Source organism: Liolophura sinensis, chromosome 1, assembly GCF_032854445.1.
Source record: "Liolophura sinensis isolate JHLJ2023 chromosome 1, CUHK_Ljap_v2, whole genome shotgun sequence".
Classification (NCBI taxonomy): Eukaryota; Metazoa; Mollusca; class Polyplacophora; order Chitonida; family Chitonidae; genus Liolophura; species Liolophura sinensis.
Genome location: NC_088295.1, coordinates 79,182,983 through 79,205,522, shown reverse-complemented (window position 1 = coordinate 79,205,522; position 22,540 = coordinate 79,182,983). Strand labels below are relative to the sequence as shown.

At 37.9% G+C, this 22,540-nt stretch overlaps 1 protein-coding gene across 1 annotated transcript; it reads left to right on the top strand.

The window, feature by feature from the left end:
- Positions 1–1,456: 1,456 nt before the first annotated feature.
- On the top strand, positions 1,457–21,633 carry LOC135464471 (myeloid differentiation primary response protein MyD88-like; the record flags this gene model as incomplete). Its single annotated transcript, XM_064741899.1, is given in 11 exon segments — positions 1,457–1,513; positions 1,515–1,655; positions 1,657–1,738; positions 2,729–2,869; positions 3,825–4,011; positions 4,968–5,059; positions 5,716–9,139; positions 16,126–16,404; positions 17,466–17,653; positions 19,992–20,083; positions 20,308–21,633. Coding segments are annotated over 7 exon segments (1,062 nt in total), but the record flags the coding sequence as incomplete, so codon positions are not given.
- Positions 21,634–22,540: the final 907 nt, after the last annotated feature.

The following is a 22,540-nucleotide window of genomic DNA, read 5'->3' as shown; positions in this document are numbered from 1 at the left end:
TCTATTTGAAAACTATTAAAATTCCTGAATAACACATACTTGTACTACATGTACTTCTGTATTCAGAGATCCAGTGGAAAAACTAGGGAGTTCTCCTTCTCCATGGCCAAATTTTTGGTTATCTTTGAAGTGTAGATTGCGCACTATTGATTCTTTAACAAAAGCATTTGATTTTTATTATTTGTTTTCTGTACTGATGGTTTCATTGCTTTATTATGATAAGCCTTGGAGCTTATTGTCAGTAAATGTGTTGTTCAGTAGTAAACAATACAGCAGTCTGTCATCCTGTACAAAGAGGCTGATAAGCTATCATATATCGTATATCAAGTTAGTTATAGTTTGCCCCATACCTCAATTCACATCCTACAATACAGAGCAAGTTTAACCATCAATCTTATAGCATGTTAAGGTTATTAAAGTCTAAACAGAATTTATTTTCTTCATATAACATAATTTCTTAAAGTATATATGAGGAATAAATACGTTCATGATTGAAAACCAGCAGTAAATTAACAAAGTATAATCGTTTAAAAAATAAGTATGTTACTGAGGCAAGTGTGATGGGTAATTTGTGTACAGGGTAATCACATGTACCATTTAGCAAATGCTGTAGTACATGTACTATAAGCTTGTACATATGTACATAACAAAGCACAGGTACTTTACACTGTACCTTAGCTCATGCGTAGTTCATATTGTTTCCCAACAAAGTATGTGGTTATTTTGTAAGGAGTTATAATGTGGATGTTAGGTGGAATTTAGTGTCCCAGTACCAGACAAAAAAGAAGTTGTGAACTGCTCCAACTTCCTTAAAATCATTATGTATCCAGTGTATACTGGTAGGTCAAGTGTGAAGTCATGAGCTCTTAAGGCCCATAGTGAATTCAGAATCTGTACTTCTGAAAACTTAGATTTCTTAATAACGTATAATGTCTGACAGCTGAATAGCCTGGTACCCTGATAGCCTGATAAGCTCAAGTGTTATTTGTTCAGATATATTTCACAAAACAGTGTTTATAGAACTTTGGTATATATAGTTTTATGCAATTTTGACCTCACCACTGGGAGTTCATGTAGGTACATATGCATGTATTATAAGCTTCCCTTTTGTGCACCGCATCTTATCTGCACAAAACAAATGTGTAGCAGGAAGTCGTATGCTGGCTGATTTATCACCGGTTTGCTGCTATCCAGTCCTCTTAATCATGATTGTCCTTTTTACTGGATCTCAAACTTAAGGTACATTGGCATATTGACTTGAAATGAAGAATTAATGCTCTTTTTACATTTGAAAGAGTGGATAAACGGTCATTGTATAGCTTTTCTGTGTCTTTCAGCATTTGGAGGTACTTTTGGTGTGACAGACTTTCATGATGGCTGCAGCTCATCTCCCTATATCATCTAAACCCATGCCTTCCTGACTTCTTCCTGCTATGATCATATTTCTGTGACTGTACTCAGGAACAGAGCTAGAAGAACTTTGTCCATGTTCCTCAATCTCAAATCTCAGGTGCCTACTGAAAGTTTATTATATGCCAGACTTCACCGGGTTCGCAGAACTAATCGGTTATGAGTATTTGGAGACATGCAATTTTGAGAGAAGTGCTGATCCTATGGGAACGCTTTTGGATGACTGGGGTAGCGGGACTCGTCCTAAATGCCACTGTGGGCAAACTGTGCAAAATCCTACAGGAGTTGGGCAGAGTAGATGTGCTGACCTCAGTTTTGCCTGTTATAGGTAAGCCAAACAGTATTGGTCTCCCAGAATCTTCCATGCCACCATGGCATGCTTACAGAACTTCACCTCCTGGATTCTGAAATCTGTGTTTTGTAATTTTTCTGTGCTGTGTAGAGAGTGGAGGTGGTGGAGGTAGTATTTGGGTGGAGTGTTTTGTGGATCAAACAGTGTACAAACTTTAACCATTTTGTTTATAACCATGTATTTTTGTTGTTTTCAGGATAAGCAAATATTCATACTGTAAAGGATTTTTCTAACAAGACCTTACTGCATTTTCTTTTGGCTTCATCTTCTTGCATTCATAATTTGTATTGTTATAAAGTGTGCATTAAGCCAAGAACTTTCACTTTCATTTTAAAATAAAATAAAGGATTTTTGTCTGTGACCTCCCATATTTGCCTGCGATGAGACTTAACACACTCTCATTATCTGTAGCTACTCTTACCAGATATACAAATATAGGCTATGTTTTGCAAGCTGGCTCCCAACATAATGTCCATGGTCAAATATTCTTGAATACGGTGTAAAGCACTGATCAGATTTTACTGATTTACTTATTTGATTGGTGTTTTACGCCATACACAAGAATATTTCACTTATGTGACGGCGGCCAGAGTTATGATGGGAGGAAATCTGGCACACAGATGAAGTATATGAGTTTTGCAAGTTGCCAGCTGTTAATTCTGCTTTAGTTAGAATTTTTTATATATATAACAATTTCTAATAAGTTTGTCACACTTTTTGGTGAAATAGACTGTATATGTATTCTTTTTATTACACAGCCTATTTTTAGAGTACCACTTGTAAAGTAAAGCATATTCAAAGTCAATACATGCATGTATGTGCAAGGTGGAGATGTAATACTGATATAAATGAACTCAGTACTACTGGAAATTGTTAATGATAGAATTGTGTATGCATGTGTTTTAAAGAAACAGCAAAAAAATTGTGAAATATTTTGTAATATGGGATTTTCTGATAAAATTGTAGAAAATGACATCCACGTATGGGAGGAGAATCAGAAACAGCTTAAGAGTTATCAGATTGTCCAGGATGAGACTGTGTCCCAGAGCTCCAGGTCTGACACCGATCACAATGTTGATCAGTTCAAGTACATGACAAATGGCGATGGTAAGTATGTTGTATCTATATATCTATATATAAATGTATAAAGCAATGTATAACGGTTCATTTTGACAATGTTAGATTCATTGATATGGATCTGTATTAGGGTGCTACTTGACAATGGGGATGATACATATGTACTTCTATGCAGCATCAGACAAAATGCTTCGCTTGTCATTGGACAATAATGGTCACGTGGGGTACCGATATATTCTCGAATCCTTCAGATGACGTCAAATATGTCTGCTGAGTAGGTTATCTCCCTTTGTTAGTATCCATCAATGGTCACATAGCTTAAGCGATTCACCTATACATTTGTCTTCTGCACTGAATTGATGGATCTTTGCAGGATAAATTCTTTACATGGTTACTCAGTGATAGGATATGGTGACGCCTCACCCAGTATGAGGATTATTGACACCCCATATTTGTGTATCCTCTCACTGAGTAACCATGTAACTAACTAATAGCATGAGGGTGCTAATTGACCATGGGGAGCACCGGCATCTTGGGAGTATCTCTCCAATGAGATATGTGGCCTGTTGCTCATGTACATACGCTAAATATAGTGCTATTGTCTTAGTTATACTAACTCTTCAAATCCTTGAATGCTTTGGTCAGAGCAACTGCCTTCAAGTCATTCATGAATGGTACTTATTGGTGCCTCACTTGATGCTCAACACTGAGAGATTAATGCAAGGAAACAGGACTGGTTAGCTGTGTGTCAGTATAATGTGACTGGGTACGGTGTCATGTCTGGTGTCTTCGGCTTGATATGTCAGTGGCGGCAGCATGAACTCGTCCTGCCACAAGAAGTCACAGTTTATGTACACGCACCTAATGATTCATCGTCGTCATATGACTGAAAGATATGATGTTAAACCCCAAGCATACATACAGATTCTTCAAATCCTTTACTAAATAGATATAGATTTTGTGTATCATTTTTTTTCCTTTCCAGTGGCTCACGGGGCACCACAGTACTACGACGCATTTGTCTGTCATTCCATTGATGACATCGCATTTGTAAAAGAGATGATTTCACACCTTGAGTCCAGCAAGCACAATCTTAAATTGTGTGTACCTGAGCGTGACATGCTGGCCGGAGGGTCGTACCACACTATCTCAGCCAGGTTGATTGAGGAGAGGTAAGGGCTTGATATTTTTGTACAACACTGAAGCCAAGTCAAACATTCACAACTGGTGGATCAAACATTCCACAGTTCAACTGCAGCACACACAGCACTATATGCACACATGTGGGAGACTGCGGGCAAAACTGCCCAAGTGTAATCATAATGCCCTTTATCTGATGGGCCAGGTGGCAGGTTCAGTCAAATCATGGAATGCTGGTGCAGTGAAAGGGCTTCTCTTCTTCATCATCTTCAACATGTTCATTTTCCTTATTTTATGGCAGCTTCCAGTTCACTGTAGAAATTTTGCCCCTCTTTTTGGGGGAAGCATAATACCAATGAGTGGACATTCGATATATTTAGAAAGCTTTGATGTCTTCTAGCAAATAAGTGATGTTGTTTTAGAAAATAATGGGGTTGAAGTGTAAGCGTAAAAATGGCACTGTGATCTGAAAGCTGATTGGCTGACTGTTAAGATTTGAATGAGCAATATTCCTCATTTCACCAAAATTCTTCATAATTTCCTTTCCCTCTCTTGAAGAGTTTCACAATTGAAGTCTCTTGAGGCTCCTCTTGTAGTATTAGACAGCGTGTGAGTACCCATAGACTGGGTCACAATGTAGTAGAAATGGTGTTAATGTGGCGTACAACCAAAAAACTTCTGTTTTATTTCTTTGTTCAAACTATCCAACTATATTAATAAGGACACAATTATGTTGGCATTTTGTGACGACTGTTTTCAAACTTTGTAAACAAAAGTTAATACCAGTAATGTGTTAATTCACTTTAATTTTGTGATTTTACCCTTAAATCTGCCCAAACTGTATGAAGTGGTTGACCTGAGTTGTTATCAAAGCTCTTATCAAGTATAACTCTGACATTAATGACACAGTTGACTGCAGTACTTTCTCTAAATATGCTGTACATACCTTAATAGTGAATATATGAGCTACATGTACCTCTAATTACAGGTGTAAAAAGATGGTTGCCATTGTGTCTCCAAACTTCCTCAAAAGTCCTCAGTGTGATTTTCAGATCAAATTTGCCCATGCAGTGTCTCCAGGTACAGTCATTAGAATTGGTTTACTATTGATAGGTGTCTTTTACGTACAGTGGCATTTATTTAAAGTAGATTTTACTTTGATTGCGTATACTAGCTTAACACTTGATTAATTTCATGTGGTTGCCTCCGTGGCCAAGGGTGTTAGCACGGCAGCACAGTGCAATGACCCAGGAGCTTCCCACCAATGCAGTCATTGTGATTTCATGCTGGCTTCCTCTGCGGCCTTACGTGGACAGCTCCGTCAGCAACCCATGGGTTTCCCTCACGCTCTGCCCAGTTTGCCCCCAACATAATGCAGGCCACTGGGGCATAAGGGAAATATTCTTGAGTATGGTGTAGAACACTGATCAAATAAATAAATAAATTAATCCAATGTGCTGCTGTGCAGACTTATTGTCCATGATGATGTTTTATGTTCAAACCTAGAAGGTTTAGTAGGCATTCTACAAGATGTGATGTCTTTCCTGGGTTCTGCACATGAAGTTGACTGTTTGGTACCTGGCTTGTAAGGCCTTGGGGATGGCATAAACCATTCAATCCACAAAACTAAGTTTGGTGAAGGGGATATTTATGTATGCTGTAAATAGGCAGCTATCATTTCAAACCTTACCATGTGCAACAGGTCATCTGTACTGTTATTTGGTTGACGTTTTCAGGATCGAGAAGTAAGAAGGTGATTCCTGTGCTGAAGGAGTTGTGTCAACTCCCATCTATCCTCAGACACATCACGATTTGTGACTTCACCAAGGGAGATCTGAAGGAATGGTTTTGGGATAGACTTGCGAGAGCCATCCAAATGCCTGTAGATACATCACCTGCCACAGATGCTCTGGACAGACAGCGTCTGAGCCAAGTTCATTTTAAAATTGAATCCTCTCCATCTTCTAGTAACATATGGCCTAAAAATGAAAGTGAAACCAGCAGCTCTTCAAATAACAGTCATTCATCTACTCGCTCATCCAATAACTCAGCTAGTCATTCATCCACTCGGTCAGCCATCCATTCCAGTCGCTGTTAAGAAGTAGTGACCTGGTCCCTGTTTGTTCATCAAATAATTAAAATCTTCCTGAGTTGTCTTTGGTGAATCAGGGTTAACTGATAGTTTCACAATGTCCACCGATTTTTTGTATAAAGAGCTGAGTTTACATTTATTCATTTTAAGGTTTTCTAAAGACTTCTTTTTAAACTGTTAGCAGTTATGGAAAGGTGTATTTGAAAGGTGTTAAGCAAAACACTACACTGTTGCTTTATTTTTCACCAGTGTCAACACTGTAGTGGTCTATGGAATTTTTCAGACTTAATTCATAGATCTAATTATATTTTATCACGAAACTTAAGCATAATTTGTACCTAGCCTCTGGCATCAGTATATCAGAATATTTTGTACTCATCATAATATGTATGTATTTTCTCAAGCATGACTACATTCTGATTTATGTTCTGAACATAAATGAATTGATGGTTATTTATAAAAATTAGTTACATTTTATTATGGTTATTTCAGTTATTGTGTGAAGTGGAAACTGTTAACGGAGCATTGTCTTTAGGAATTCTTAAATCTCAGCTTATCAGTTCTCATTTATGCGAAAAACACTTTAACCGTCTCAATTTGTAATAGGAGTATTAGCATAGCAGATGATAGATAAGGTGTCAGGTGTGGTATTTGTGTATCCTGGTAGCTAGTACATAGAATACTATGATCATTCAACAGAATATCTTAATGTATATTTTAAATTTAATCTTTCACCTTTTTTTGTACTGTAAGTTTCAATAGAAACTCTGTTTACAGAGTACTACATTTTCTTTCTTCAAGAATACACATTTTACACATTGAAACAAAATACATGTACGCATATATTTTGGACCTCTAGTTTGTTAAGGATCGAAAAAATTATTTGTTATGTTTTTTGTCTTTGAGGTTGTTTTTCCTGAATTATATGCATGTATGTTTAGTTTGTTATGTCTGAAGGTCCAGTTATAGTCTTTTGCTGTATTTGTAAAGAGTGTTACTTGCAGTGTCGCACATGGAAAGGTCTGACAGCAACCTGCGGATGCTCATGGGTTTCCCCCGGCCTATGCCCGGTTTCCTCCCACCATAATGCTGGTCGCTGCCATATAAGTGAAATATTCTTGAGTACTGTGTAAAACACCAATCAAGTAAATAAATAAACACTTGCAATGTCTCTTTGAGTACCATCCACCTTTCGAAAGCAGGAATAGGTATTTATCGGGGAACCTCTTATCACTTGGTTTTTTAATTGGTGTCTGAATAATATCAGTCAACACCTGAAACAGCGCGAAACTGATGAGTAAACCATGAAGTTCTTCATAGACATGCCACTGAAAGAAGTTAAAGAGACTATACCAGAGACTTTTGACAAAAATTGATCAGCTCAATTCCTTTGGAATTTGTGTGATTAATTTAGAATAGCACACACAATCACCTTTAAAGAAAAAAATCATGTGAAAGAGCCTGAAAACATATTTGCAAATATTTTCTTTAATATTTTTTGTTTTTTTTTTTATTACTGGAGAAAAGGGTATTTGAAAATACTATTGTATGGAGGGTATTTGGGACTACCTTTTGGTATATATCACCTTTGCATTATAATTTTTCTGAATTAATATGGGATGGATGTCTTGTAAATTTACCTGAACGTCCAAACATATGCATTTAATCTTATTGGTGATAATATTTATGGATATGTTAGGGTATAAGTATGATCAAAGTCCAGATTGAAGGCATTTGTGAGCTCAAAAGACCAAATTCTAGAGCAAATAGATTTATTAAGCATGTTCTACATCCTCATATCATTATTACACAAAGACACTATGTGCTAAGAGGTGGCCCCAAATACCCACCATACAAAAATTATTTGCTGGTATCTTCTTCTGTATAAAAAAAAATCCAACAAACTACTGAAGACCACATTTACAACTAATTTTTCACACTCTTTCCTCAAAACTTTATGTAATCAGTGTTTAATCTTAATCTTTATCCGCCTCGTTTGTGCACCTGTAGCCGTTCAAAATAGTTAATAAAGTTCATAGCGTTTATAATCACTTTTTCAAACTTAAGTCATTTTACCACTGTAAATAGTGCAGGTATGAGCCTGATATTTTCTGAATGGCAGTAATTTGAGCTAAGTAAATAGAGAAAATTTGATTATGGAATATATATAGTGCACACAAAATCTTAGGTATAACCTCTTCAAATGTTGCCACACTTTGCTCTGTTTCCCCGTGAGACAAAGACAAAATTTCTATCTGTCGTTATATGTGTTTTACTGAGGGTTGTTGTATCCCCCTACATGTAGAATTGTTCTCTTCATATTAATATAGATTATGCTGCTCCGGGTACATTTGTTAAGATTTATACCTATTTTCATAATTCCATGGATTTTACGACACTTGCATGACAAGGGACAAAATGGTACATGTATACATAACGATACTAAGCATGTGAATACCATAGGTTATGGTATCATAGGTGTGATGGCGTTTCACTCCCTGCGGCTGGCTGTCGCACGTTTTACTGTGAAAGAACGCTCATAGTAGACTGCGTAATTTTGTGATGATGTCATTCTGCAGTATGTCTATCACTCCTGCGAAAATTTTATTCAAAATGAATTATTATATTTCGGGTTTAACCGGAGATTAAAATTTAAATCTTACTGAATCTTTGATATTGATAGTTTGGAGGCCCTGTTAGCTAGGTGGATAAAATAATTGGTTGATTTCGCACATTGCACGCAGGGAAGAAATACAATTGGTTTGCGTGCTGCTGTAATGTGACTGTATGACGTGTAAGTGTCGATTCTGTGCACGGGGAGTCCCTTTGTCACAGGCGGGGTTCACGGGAGCCGCCATGCCGTCAACTTGTAGGTCATAGCTCTCCCAAATAATGCTATATGAGCCCGCGCTTTTCACTGAACACCTAGGGCCTGGGTTTAGCCTCGTGACCTCGTTAAATACAGGAAGTAAGTTAGTCATAAAAATTCCCGATTCCGAGCTTTCATTCTGAGATAGAAGAAAGAAGTTGTGACTGATTTTATGTCATGAACTTGGTTTTATCCATAGGTAAGTTTGTATTTTTGAAAACTTTCGATACTAGGCATACTACTTATGTACAACGCATCTCGAAATTTTGTCAAAAATATTGGAAAGATTTTGTATTTCATGTTCTTGTTTTAGTATATGTCATTGTGTACTGTAATTGTAGAATATGTTCCTATTTTTTCCGCATCAGACCATTGAACTATTTCAACAAATTGTAACGGCTTGTCGATCGTTTGAAGAGTTTTGCTCATTGACATGAACATGTCTTCTGGTAAGGAGTCATTGATACCGCAGGCGGTATCTTCAATGTGCCTATCATCATATGAGTAGCTATTTTGAAAAGTAGTGTTACCATGTTACTTGTTCACTGAAAAGAACGATATGTTAAATTTAACAGAGGGCCTGTTGTCTGAGTGGTAAAAGAATGTATTCTGCTATTACAGCAGATTATTTTGTTATATATAACATACATTTATCAACATAAAGATGTTAGTAAACTAACAGAATTTTATGTTGAATATGACAGAATTGTGTTATGATAACAGAATACATTCTAGCATCACTGAGACAATAGACTTTCTTTTAAAATGAATAGATTAACTTTTTGAGTGTATAGTTGCACAGAACATGTGGGTTTAGTCACATTATTGCACAGTATTGAGTTCTGCATTTATGTGTCTGAGGATTAAGTTTTTATCTGTGTCCCCTTGTTGAGTTTATCCTACCATAATTGTTAGTGGATATTATATAAGGTTGTCTGTGAGAGAGGTAAAATACATATGCAAATTTTTCAAAAACGACTTTTTTCTGAATCATTTATTCTTTTCCTTGTTGGTCGAAGAAGATAGAGACAATCACGGTCGCCATATGCACAGCTCACCAAACGCATTTTACGTGTTTTGAGGACTATCGCGTTCAAGCTTCCGAGAAACTTTTACATATTTTCAAAAATACTTCTCGTCCATTTTCCCAGTATTTTAAACCACTCAAATTAAATACACAAGCGTCTTGTTGTCTACTGAATCGCAGCCGTAGTGAACTAGAGGGTATCAGTGACGTCCCATCAAGATTTTTTTGCTTGAATTACATATAGCTTATTTTAAGGTCCACTAGATAAATTTATTCATAAATCAACATATACATGTATATGTAGTTTTTGTGTGTTAAGTGGCAAAAACCTGATGTGACGTCACTATTGTCAGAAAAGGCCACTAGAATTCAAACTTTCAAATGCGTGTTACAAGGCTGAAAAAAAATTTAATGGCCTGTGTTATATACTTCAGGTTAGTGTTTTCGTTGCTTTTAAATGGATACAGAATCGATTCTGATTGGCTGGTGTGACAGATGGGCAAATTAAGGCTATGCCCTAGCCTTAGCTGAAGCTTAGGTGTGGTAGATTTATTCAAGCGTGACCAAGGCTTGATGATTTAACCGGAGAAACCCAATCTCTACTCTCAGCCAATCAGTGTCGGTTGTGTGTCCCTGTAACAGTTACCGTCTGAGGTTGAGGTATTCAAGCTATAATCCTGAGGCCGTCTTTTGTCACAGATGTTGTAATCAAAGACGGACCAGACTGGGTATTCCTGGAGCTTGGACACCGAAACCAAAGACGGTTCCGGAATTACACAGTGGTTTAATTGTTTGCTGAGAGTCGTTCGGTTCTTGAAATCTATAATATTATACATATAAGAGATAGAGATAATAGGTGGGACGAAGAGCTTTGTGAAAGACGCACTGTCAAGTGTATCAAAGGCTTTATTTGTTGATCTGTTGCTACACAACACGAGATGATATCACAAAAAATGTTGAAAGAGCATTTCATCATGAACTCGTGTGCTTGAAGATCTGGACACTTTGTTCGTGGAAGACAGGTGGTCTTTATTGAGGCTTAGACTGCGGAAATGGCAAATCGATCAAAGGGCGTCGACGGCTTATTGCCACCAAGACCCCACAGCCATTGAATGCGGTGTTGTCTGTAGTGAATTAAGGTGGGTTGGGAGTGATAGATGTCATGGTAATATATACAGGTCACGAGGGGAACATAAAAGTAGCACACTCTGCTAACGCGGATGTATGAGGTCTGTTTGCCCCCTCCACGTGTTAATTACCAGAAAAGGATGTTTATAATATACTGCACTCAGTACAGCTCATTATACAAGCGTGCATATATATATATAGTCACACCTGTGAAAATCGACCTTGCTCGGGACTAATAAAAATGTCGGTTTTGACATTCGGCCGGTTTATCAGGGGTCGCGTATATAGGCCTACATGCATTGTGGCCGGTTTATCGGGGGTCGCGTGTATAGACCTACATGCATTGTGTTTACAAAAAATGAGAAAGCAAGTCTAAGTTATGTATATGACTTTATTTAACGTGCAGGTATTTCAACCACAAATATGAATAGACAGTCCATTTAATTCACTTTTCATAGCGATCAATAGTTCAAGTTTTTGGATTTAACGGGGAAAAACGACCAAGGTTGACTGATTAGCAGTCTGTATGTACCTCTACATATATTGTATATCAGTGGTTAATGGAACACTGACGCTGTTGACTGACATACGACCTATAAAATATTTTTAAAGCCGAATTTGCCATCATTGTGCTGACCGCGATCGTGTAAGTGAAATATTCTTGAGTATGGCCTAAAACATTAATCAAATAAATACATAAATAAACAAATATAAAGCCATATTTGTAAAATTTTGAATCCGACATGTGTCCTGATCGCATTGGTGTCGGAAGCTGACCGCTAGATAGGACAGGCCTATACTTAGCTGTCATCGTGAAACATGCATGGACTGGCCAAACCGATGTGTTGGTTATTCAGGTCAAACTACGAATTGAGCGAATTTATTATATACCAGGCAAGGGGGTGGAATTTACTCGACGGTGTCCCCTGTCGAAAATTCTGCACATTTATTCTTAAGGACGGTGTTAATCATTAATCCAAAAACTAATCAAATAAAACCCATAGATTATACGTGCTGAGATACTTTTTCGCGTTTCCATTTAATTGTCATTTTATGTTGAAATGTAAGCATACTGAGTGAGCAAGTTGTATGATGGGCAGCGTCGCGGTGGAACTAAATAGTTGGAGCATAACGCGTGTACAATTGTATGCAGAATTTTTTAGTTACATTTTGCAATCGTGTAATGTCATGATATCAGTGTTTCGTTACGTGATAAGAAATAATACCAGTCGCAAAGGATAGCTTCCTGTCAGCAAATGTTATTTGATGGTCCAGTCCAGGAAGATGCTGTTATGCATATACACGTATTTCAGTGAATTTTTTTTTTCAATGGAGGCAAGGAAAATAAGTCTAGAGGCCGGGTATTGCACAGTAGTTGATATGTATCTAGTAGTTTAATGATGCTTTTGTGGGAAATGATTGCAGATTGCAGATTTTTATAGACGGCCCACTTGTGAGAAGTGCTATGAAGATTACATTTTGCATTAGCTTGTTGACATATCTTATTTCTTTTTGAATTTTTTTTATCTAATCAATGAAATGATGTATGTTGACAAAAGAGCAACCTCAGAAATACACTATACTGTATCATACAACTCTGTTAGTATATATTTTTTATTAAGATATAAGTTCACATCATTCAGTATGCCTGTTTGTAAGATTTGATTTATTTATTTATTTGATTGGTGTTTTAAGTCATACTTAAGAATATTTCACTTATATAACAGCGGCCAGCATTATGGTGGACTAGAACTCAAAGCGATCGCATTGGTGACAGACTCCTGGGTCAATGCGCCGCGCTGGAATACTGACCATCTCAACCACGGAGTCCGCGTCAGTGTAAGAAAGTGTGACGTTAACTGTCAGTAGTCACAACTTCTACACACTATATACCAGGTTTTAATTACCGTTGGTAAGAAACCTGTGGTGACTGTTGAATGTAATCCAGTGTGCATACAGAAATGTACAATATATACATATATAAACATCTACAATAGGAAACAGATACAATAGGAAAACGTGTGCCATCGAAAAGGTGCTGTATATAGTGAATCAATGATTACACTCTTGACCGTCCAAATTTAACAACCCAAGGCTCTGTCAAGAGACTCCCTGTTTGTTTTCTGAGGGGAATGAAAAGCGACGTGATCTGTATTGTAAAATGTACGCCCCGCACCGCAAAGTACCTTAGCATACGAGTATAAATTTTCATTGATCGAACGTAAAGTTCAAATAACTTACATGTATATGTTTACACAGGCAGGGTGTTGACTGTCGAATCTCACATTTTCAACGATATGAAAACGCCAGCAATACCTGGCGTCATGATACCCCACAGCTGAATCATAAATGGTTCCCTTACTTAAAATTCGATCCCTATGGACCAATTTCGTGATATTTGGCGGACATTAACCTTCCCGCTTCGTTTATAGTCTATTACTTTTGTTGCATGTATCCAGCTGTCTGTAAAAGCAGTCATACTCGCTACCAAAATTGCTTTGCCACTGGTTTTTGAATAATTAAGATGTCACCCAAGACACTGGGTTCTTGCCGTCGAAACTGTTTATGCAGTCTAACATTATGAATTAGAAAAAGTGTTATAATTTTATTTTGTTTGTAAGGATATGAATTTTCAACATATTGATATGCAGAGTTTGGGTTGTTACCTGACACTGACTGAAAGCAAATTTTGAAGCGGGCATGACTGATTTTACAAACAGCTGAAAAAGGCGACTTGCTGAAAGAAATAGACTATAGTCAGAGTAACCTTTCAACAACGCCATGTTTCGGCTGACGATGAGGTAGTTTCCATCAATTAGTCATTCTGCATTATATTATTTTAGCCATGAGTTTTGTGAGCTTTTAGAGCAGAGGATGGTCGTGGCTTTCCTCCCCGTGGCTGACCGCCGTCGTATAAGTGAAATATTCTTGAGCACGGCGTAAAACGCCACTCAATTACATAAATAAATGTACATGTACAATTAATATAATGACCTTGGTTTTAAATATTAAGAGTAGACCTGATATATGACAGTGAGGTCATCGTCAATCAATGCCTTAGGTCACCGGGCCAGTCGGCAGACCGTGTCCAGAGACTCGTGGCCCACGGAATTAGGGCCTATCGACAATTCAGAGGGCAGTTGTTGACAGCCGAACATCGTCGCCAGAGGTTGCGATGGGCTCGAATTGTACGCCGTTGGCAGCGACGTGATTAGCAAAGTGTTGTTTTCACGGATGAAAGTCGCTCCTGTCTGTTCTAAGCCGATGGCAGACAGCGAGTTTATCGTCGAAGAGGCGAATGAACGGCTACATCATGCGTCCAGGAGGTGGTACCGTTTGGTGGCGGCAGCGTGATTGTGTGGGGTGAGGAACGGACCCCGTTTGTCATCATATACGGGAATCTAATAGCTCAACATTATGTGGATGAAATTCTACGTCCTGTTGTTGTCCTGTCATTCCTTCAACAGCAGGCACGTGGTGTCCTGTACCAGCATGACAACGCCAGAGCCCATACAGCTCGCCAACTACGCCAACGTAGCCTACACGTTCTCCAGGTATGTTCTCCAGGTATGAGCACCTTTGGGATATCATGGGTCGTCGAGTTAGACAACAACCACACCCTGCAGTCAACCGACAAGAACTGGCGTTCGCTCTCCAAGACGAATGGCAACGAATCCCACGTCATCTCATCAGACTACTGACTTTTTCTATGCATGCATTGAAGCAAGGGGTGGCCACACGTAATATTGATTGGTTTTGTCATTGATTGATTTTAAAAGTAATCAACTTTTTGTATACTCTGCCCATTGTTAAAATGGTTTGAGGGCTGCTTTGTCCGTTCTTACTCAAGACTTTCAATATCTAGAGCTATTGGCCTTTTCAACATATTAAACTTCACTCATCCTGTTCTTTGCTTTGGCAAAATAAAATGATTTGAACTCTTTGTAAAGTTTCTTTTGGCCGTCAGTTTTAGATGATGCACATACAGTAAATGAGCAGTTCAGGGGAAGTGACTCTAAATCCATTGTTTACACCCCTAGATTTATTCCCCTTGCCAACCCGACACAAAAACAGGCATGTCATTTCCGACAATTTTTCTCTTTTATTTTGAGCATTCTCGAACAGTTACATTTGTGTAGCTACCCAAGTTGATAGAAGGGAAGCTTCATTTTAGTGTTAGGTCATGTGTGGTGAATGTAAAGCCGTAAATAATGGGATATGTGTGTTTCACTTCAGTCCGTGTCCATAAATATTGTATAAGTAGTAATTTTAATAGACACCACGGATGACGTCATCGCTCCCGCAAACTATGTCCTTAAGCTGAGATTCCTTACATGCGGTAGCGGTATACGGTACGCGGTAAGCGGTACGCGGCAAAAAATCGAAATAGTTAAAATAAGTTGCAATGATTCCATAGGTATGGTCGCGGATCCGTTTTTTCATGCGGAAACTTATACGGCAAAATCAATCGCACCATGTAGCGATCGGTGCGGTATGCGTTTTCAAAACCGGACAGGGTATCCCAAGAAATGACGTCACTGGTGGGGTGTTTCCCCGACACGTGGTCGGAACTTGTTTAAATTGTTCTCTGGTTAGACGAAAGTACCGTTGGAATTTTTCTCCATACAGCTGCAATTCCGAGACCAAGTTATGGAAAGCTCCCTACTGAGCTCTTTGCCGCAAAATACTGTGGACCCACCATCGGTGTTTTCTCTTTTTACGCTTCTTTAGTTGAAAGAACTTATATGACATTGCTATTATGGCAAGGTCTGAATCTTGCTCTAAAGCCACACGTCGTGAAATGGAGGAATGCGACATGTTTGCTCTGATAAAAACGCACCATGAAAGAAAGAAAACGCACAGGTTACCGCATAAATGGAATCAGAGAAAGCGCATACCGCATGCCGTATCCGCGTACCGCGTGCCGTATACCGCAAACCGCATACCGCGTATATGGAATCTCAGCTTTAGCCGTTGCTGTATTTGCTGATGCTATGGACTAAGGAAACGCCCTGTTTGTCTATTTACAGATCATTTCAGCCTTTTAGTTCCTCCTTACAACACACAGCCCCAGCCCGGAAGAGGGCAACACGTCCAGGAAGATTTCCGCTTGGAAAGATGGTATTACAGATATTACAATGTTTCTATAATTAAACTGTTGTAGAAATTACACACGTACAAAAAATCGGGATCCGTCGACAAAATGGCATCTAGTCCTCCGCTTATACAAGATGGCACTATCTCACAGAGCACGTGGAGCGACACCGATCACCATGCCAACGAGTTTGAATACATGACAATAGATGATGGTAGGTATTGTTTTTCAAGCGTTTCGTGATCACACTCCTTCCGGTGCATGAGCCACTCACAAAGTCTGCTTTACATTGATGCATATATAGCAAATTTTGTGCAGAAATCTTGAACAACGCCAACGTCACAGTGGTCACAGTGATGAGACAGGATACGGGGTCAGAAAACACAAAGCTCAACACTCAAACAATATTACTTGATACAAAATGCATTCTCGTTATTAAAGGCAACCACACCATGATTCTATAACCCACATCTGAATTTTGTTTACTAATGAATGCTGATTGCAGGTCCGCGCGAGAATAACAGTGGTAAGATAAAGCTTGAGTGGGTCGCATAGGCTCAAAGGCTCAGTCTTGTCTGGTGGTGGCAGTGTTGTAAAGCGAGTGAAGAGAGTGGCAGCCGCGCATGCCCTTACCATCTAAATTATTTGCCATAGACTTTACTTAGCACGCAATTATCTGGGCTATTTATTTGATTTTTACGCCATAGGCTTTCTCATGAGTATTTCACTTTTTTGACGGCGGCCAGCATTATTATAGAAGGAAATTAAACCGACAATCATCCTCAGATTACTCGCTAGATTCAACGGTGGTTCTAAGCGTTATTTTTCACACAGGAAATTGTTTTTCACGAGGAAATTGTGTTTTTACATGGAAAATCATTTTTTTTCGAGAAAATTACTTTTTTTTACGAAGAAATTATTTGTCGGCCAGGGAATTACTTTTTCACCTGAAGAATATTTCCACCGCGGCGAAAGTGATATCCACCGCGGTATTTTTCATGTGAGAAAATAATTTCCTCGCAAAAAAACGATTTCTTCATAAAAGTGATTCTCTGTGTATAAAACGGACTACTATTGTGAAATAGAACTTTCTTCGCTAAAATGTAAAGGGATTAACTAACGTTACTGATAAAACAGCTTGATAAGCCGCCTTTCTGGCAAGTATTTGTACAAAACTGCCAGAATTCAAATGTTATTGCATGGCACTAATAAGCCACCGTAAGATTCACATTTACATATAGATGTCGCTAATTTCTGTCTCTTTTTCTGATTTAGTAGAAACAGGTCAGCCGCAGTACTACCATGCAATTCTCGTCCACTCAGTTGATGATATATCCGTGGCGCTAAATTTTGGAGAAAGAACTGAAGTCAGAAGATCCAGTTTAAAAATTTGCATACCCGACAGAGACATGTTTGCCCGGAGCTTCGACTCACTCCACAACAGCTGCGCTGATAGCAAAAAGGTAAAAAGATATGCAGTCACAAATACTCGTTTGTAAAGGCTGTACATGAACAGTTATCCCCACGTAAGTTCATACTGCCGACAGCCAGACGCAAGGTGCCTGAGGTTCCGACGTTTTTTTTATTTATTTATTTATTATTGATTTATTTATTGATACACGCTACATCAGTGGTGATGATCAACTTCCGAGGTAGTGACGTTTTATAGGCAGATGATCATATAACGGCATCCACAAGAATTCGCATACTAATGGTACATGTACAATGTCCTTATTTCATGTGTGTTGAGTATGGAGGCCTATGTTGTACGTTCTGGGCATATCAACCACATATTTACCACTGTATGCGGTGTGATATTTTCTATTCACATCGACCACATTATACTGTGTGTTGAGTATTTCTCACTGTATACGGGTATGATACGTTCTATGTACACGTGTGTATATTCACTTTATGATACCGTGCGTTGAGTATTTGTCATTTTTATACGGTATGATGTGTTCTCTGTACATGTGTATGTGTATATCGACCACATGGTACGGTGTGTCGAACATTTGTTAATGCAAACGGTATGATATGTTCTATTCATAGCGACTACAAGATACTGTGTTTTGGGTATTTCTCACTGCATACGATATATGTTCTGTGCACATATGTGTATATCGATCGCAAGATATTGTGTGTTGAGTATTTGTCACTGCATACGGTATGATATGTTCTATTCATATCAACCACAAGATACTGTGTTTTGTGTATTTCTCACTGCATATGATATGATATGTTTTATGTACATGTGTGCATATCGATCACATGATACTGTGTGTTGAGTATTTGTCACTGTATACGATATAATATGTTCAATTCCAAGCGACCACAAGATGCTGTGTTTTGAGTATTTGTCACCGCATCCGGTATGATATGTTCTATGTATATGTGTGTATATCGATCACAAGTTACGGTGTGTTGAGTATTTTTCACTGCATACGATATGATATCTTCTATGTACATATGTGTATATCGATCACATGATACTGTGTGTTGAGTATTTGTCACTGTATACGATATAATATGTTCTATTCCAAGCGACCACAAGATACTGTTTTGAGTATTTGTCACTGCATACGGTATGATATGTTCTGTGTACATGTGTGTATATCGATCACAAGATACTGTGTTTTGTGTATTTCTCACTGCATACGATATGATATCTTCTATGTACATATGTGTATATCGATCACATGATACTGTGTGTTGAGTATTTGTCACTGTATACGATATAATATGTTCTATTCCAAGCGACCACAAGATACTGTTTTGAGTATTTGTCACCGCATCCGGTATGATATGTTCTATGTATATGTGTGTATATCGATCACAAGTTACTGTGTGTTGAGTATTTGTCACTGCATACGATATGATATCTTCTATGTACATATGTGTATATTGATCACATGATACTGTGTGTTGAGTATTTGTCACTGTATACGATATAATATGTTCTATTCCAAGCGACCACAAGATACTGTTTTGAGTATTTGTCACTGCATACGGTATGATATGTTCTGTGTACATGTGTGTATATCGATCACAAGTTACTGTGTGTTGAGTATTTGTCACTGCATACGATATGATATCTTCTATGTACATATGTGTATATCGATCACATGATACTGTGTGTTGAGTATTTGTCACTGTATACGATATAATATGTTCTATTCCAAGCGACCACAAGATACTGTTTTGAGTATTTGTCACTGCATACGGTATGATATGTTCTGTGTACATGTGTGTATATCGATCACAAGTTACTGTGTGTTGAGTATTTGTCACTGCATACGATATGATATCTTCTATGTACATATGTGTATATTGATCACATGATACTGTGTGTTGAGTATTTGTCACTACATACGGTATGATATGTTCTAATCATAGCGACCACAAGATACTGTGATTTGAGTATTTCTCACTGCATACGATTTGATATGTTCTGTGTACAAGTGTGTATATCAATCACATGATACTGTGTTGAGTATTTGTCACTGCATACGGTATGATATGTTCTATGTACATGTGTGTATATTGATCACATGATACTGTGTGTATTTGTCATTGCATACGATATGATATGTTCTATTCATAGCGACCACAAGATACTGTGTTTTGAGTATTTCTCATTGTATACGATATTATATGTTCTATGCATATTGACTTGAAGATAACTAACTTTGGTGTTTAGATAACTAAGATAACTAACGTTGGTGTTTAGATAACTAAGGTAACTAACGTTGGTGTTTAGATAACTAAGATAACTAACGTTGGTGTTTACTTATTCTTCAGGTGTAAGACGTGCATTGTTGTTTTATCAAAGAATTTCCTCAGAAGTCCCGGCTGTGAATTCCAACTGAAATTTGCTCATGCTTTATCTCCAGGTACAGTAGAAGTTTTCCTATTTACATGTACACTACTGCATGTAACAAGAGTCCTAGAGATACGATTATGTGTGACTTAATAAAAAAGCTTAAACCATAAAAAAACAGCGGAGATGACAGCAGAGCGTGCCTAATGAATGTCATCAGAAATCGCGAGTGTTCAGGCGAGACTTACACTCTGTGTTATTTGTGGCACAGTTAACTTGTTCCATTTGTCCCTTCAGCCTACAACAAGAAGAAGATTATCCCCGTGATCACGGAGACCCTGCCCCAGGGCTTTCCACCCGAGCTCTACCCCGTCAGCCCCATAAACCTCACGAGAACCGATCTGTACGAGTGGTCTTGGAGTAGATTATGCGTGGCTATCAGATGTCCCATCCCACGGCTGAACCCTGATACAAAGCTACAAGAAGAACTCAGTGGGGTCTAATTTTAAAAGGAAACATCCTAGAACCATACAATATTGTGTTGTGTCTTCTCACCCCAGCAATAGTCTCCACATTATACTCTTGTCGATGATACCAGTTCAATGTTCCATTTTTTGATACACTAGTAGGCCCTTTATACATGAAAGTACGGCAAAATTACAGTAATCAGGGCTTAGGAAAATACATCAATGGTTTGCACTAGATCCCCTCTCATTCAACACTAAGGAGACTAAATGTATGATAATTTTGCCACAAAATAAAAAATAAGCTAGCAAGTTCCTTACTTAAAAATATGTTGTGACGAGATTGAAAAGACAAATAGCACATTATAGAATGCGAACATGTTTTAAACAATGCATGGTGTAAATTGGACTAATACAATATCATTCTTCATCTGTGTACATGTAATTAATAAAGCAAACTTCTTACTCTCTTATATTTTAATCCATATATAAAAAGGGGAAACTTAATTACCATGGGGAAATAATGTCATATACGTGTATATCTATGTATATACCTATTAGGAATGTTATAAAAAATGTATCATTTCTTACCATTGCCTTATCGCACACTTACTACACATTTCCCTTATTTAGACTAAAACATGGAATTCTCCCAGTTCTATACTGGGTTGAACAGTTTTTCAAACTGACCATCGTACATCGTTACCTGTTTCTCCCAAATTATGCCATTAATTCAACACGACTTCTGTATATGACAATACCCACAAATATGACATCAGCAGAAATAATGTACATGGCAACAGATCTTATTATATAAGACAAATGAACCGCGACGAGTACACATGTAGTTCTGTAGACGGACGGTCTTGTTCATGTCGTCAGTTGTCAAACTACCAACAATGTTTCGGAGTATTTCGAAAAATCGAGTGTATGTCTATCAAAAGTTAGTGGTAAATTCATTTTGTTGTCCTCGGATTAATCTTAAATCCTTCATGATTTCCTTTTTAAGCGCTTTCATGACAAGAATCACTCTTGTTAATTTTTCGCTGAATCATTGTTTGTTGTTCCTAAAGTCTTTGAGTTTTATTCTCCTGCAAAATTTTGTATATTTTATTTATATTTGGATTAAGAAAAATTAATAAAAAGGTAAAAAAATGAACACGCGTTTGGTGTGCTGTAAAACCATCCGCTCATTGTGGGTATGTTTATTTTTTTTTTCGGATCCTTTGCGGATAATTTCTCCTCCTTGTGCAGATCATACCAGAGCATGCTTTTCCTCTTTATTCAAGGAGCCGATAAATTGTGGATGGCCGTGGGTTTTGCCCGGTCTTTGCTCTGTTTCCTCCCACTATAATGCTGGCCGACGACGTATCAGTGAAATACTGTTGAGTACGACGTAAAACATCAATCGATTGAATAAATAAATTCAAGGATCTCATAAAGGCGGGCAGTACAAACCCTTTTATACGATACGTATAAAATTTTTTTTTACTTTCAGAGCATCACGTGTGATAACTGTACTGTAGTAATTCAAATCTGGGTACATATATTTGTTTAATATGGCGAGGAAATAGCAAAATATAGAGTAAAAAGCCGCTCCTGTCCAATTTACATGTACACAAACATAGGATAGCTCCCAATAGGTCATAAATGCATGTACCATTACCCTCCCCCCCCCGGCCACCCGTGTTGGCCAAATGGTTTTATTTCATGGAAAAGAAACCTTCCGTTGATCCCATGTTACTAGAAATACAATCTCGAAACGACGCAAAATAGGTACGTACAGTCTATTTCTTTTCGAAAGTCGCCTATTTTCAGCAGTCTGTAAAATCAGTCATACTGGCTACCAAAATTGCCTTTCGTAAACGATAACTCCACGCAGTAAACACAGTCTACATTACTGTCTCAGCGAATAGACTATATTGTTTTTTCATATAATGAAATTTCCGACAATCGGACTTTAAAATCATGCCGACGTGAGATCATATATTAGAAGATATAAAATGAAATTCATGTAGGAGAGTCACATTATACTGTGCAAGAATATGGTCTTGCAACACATCGAT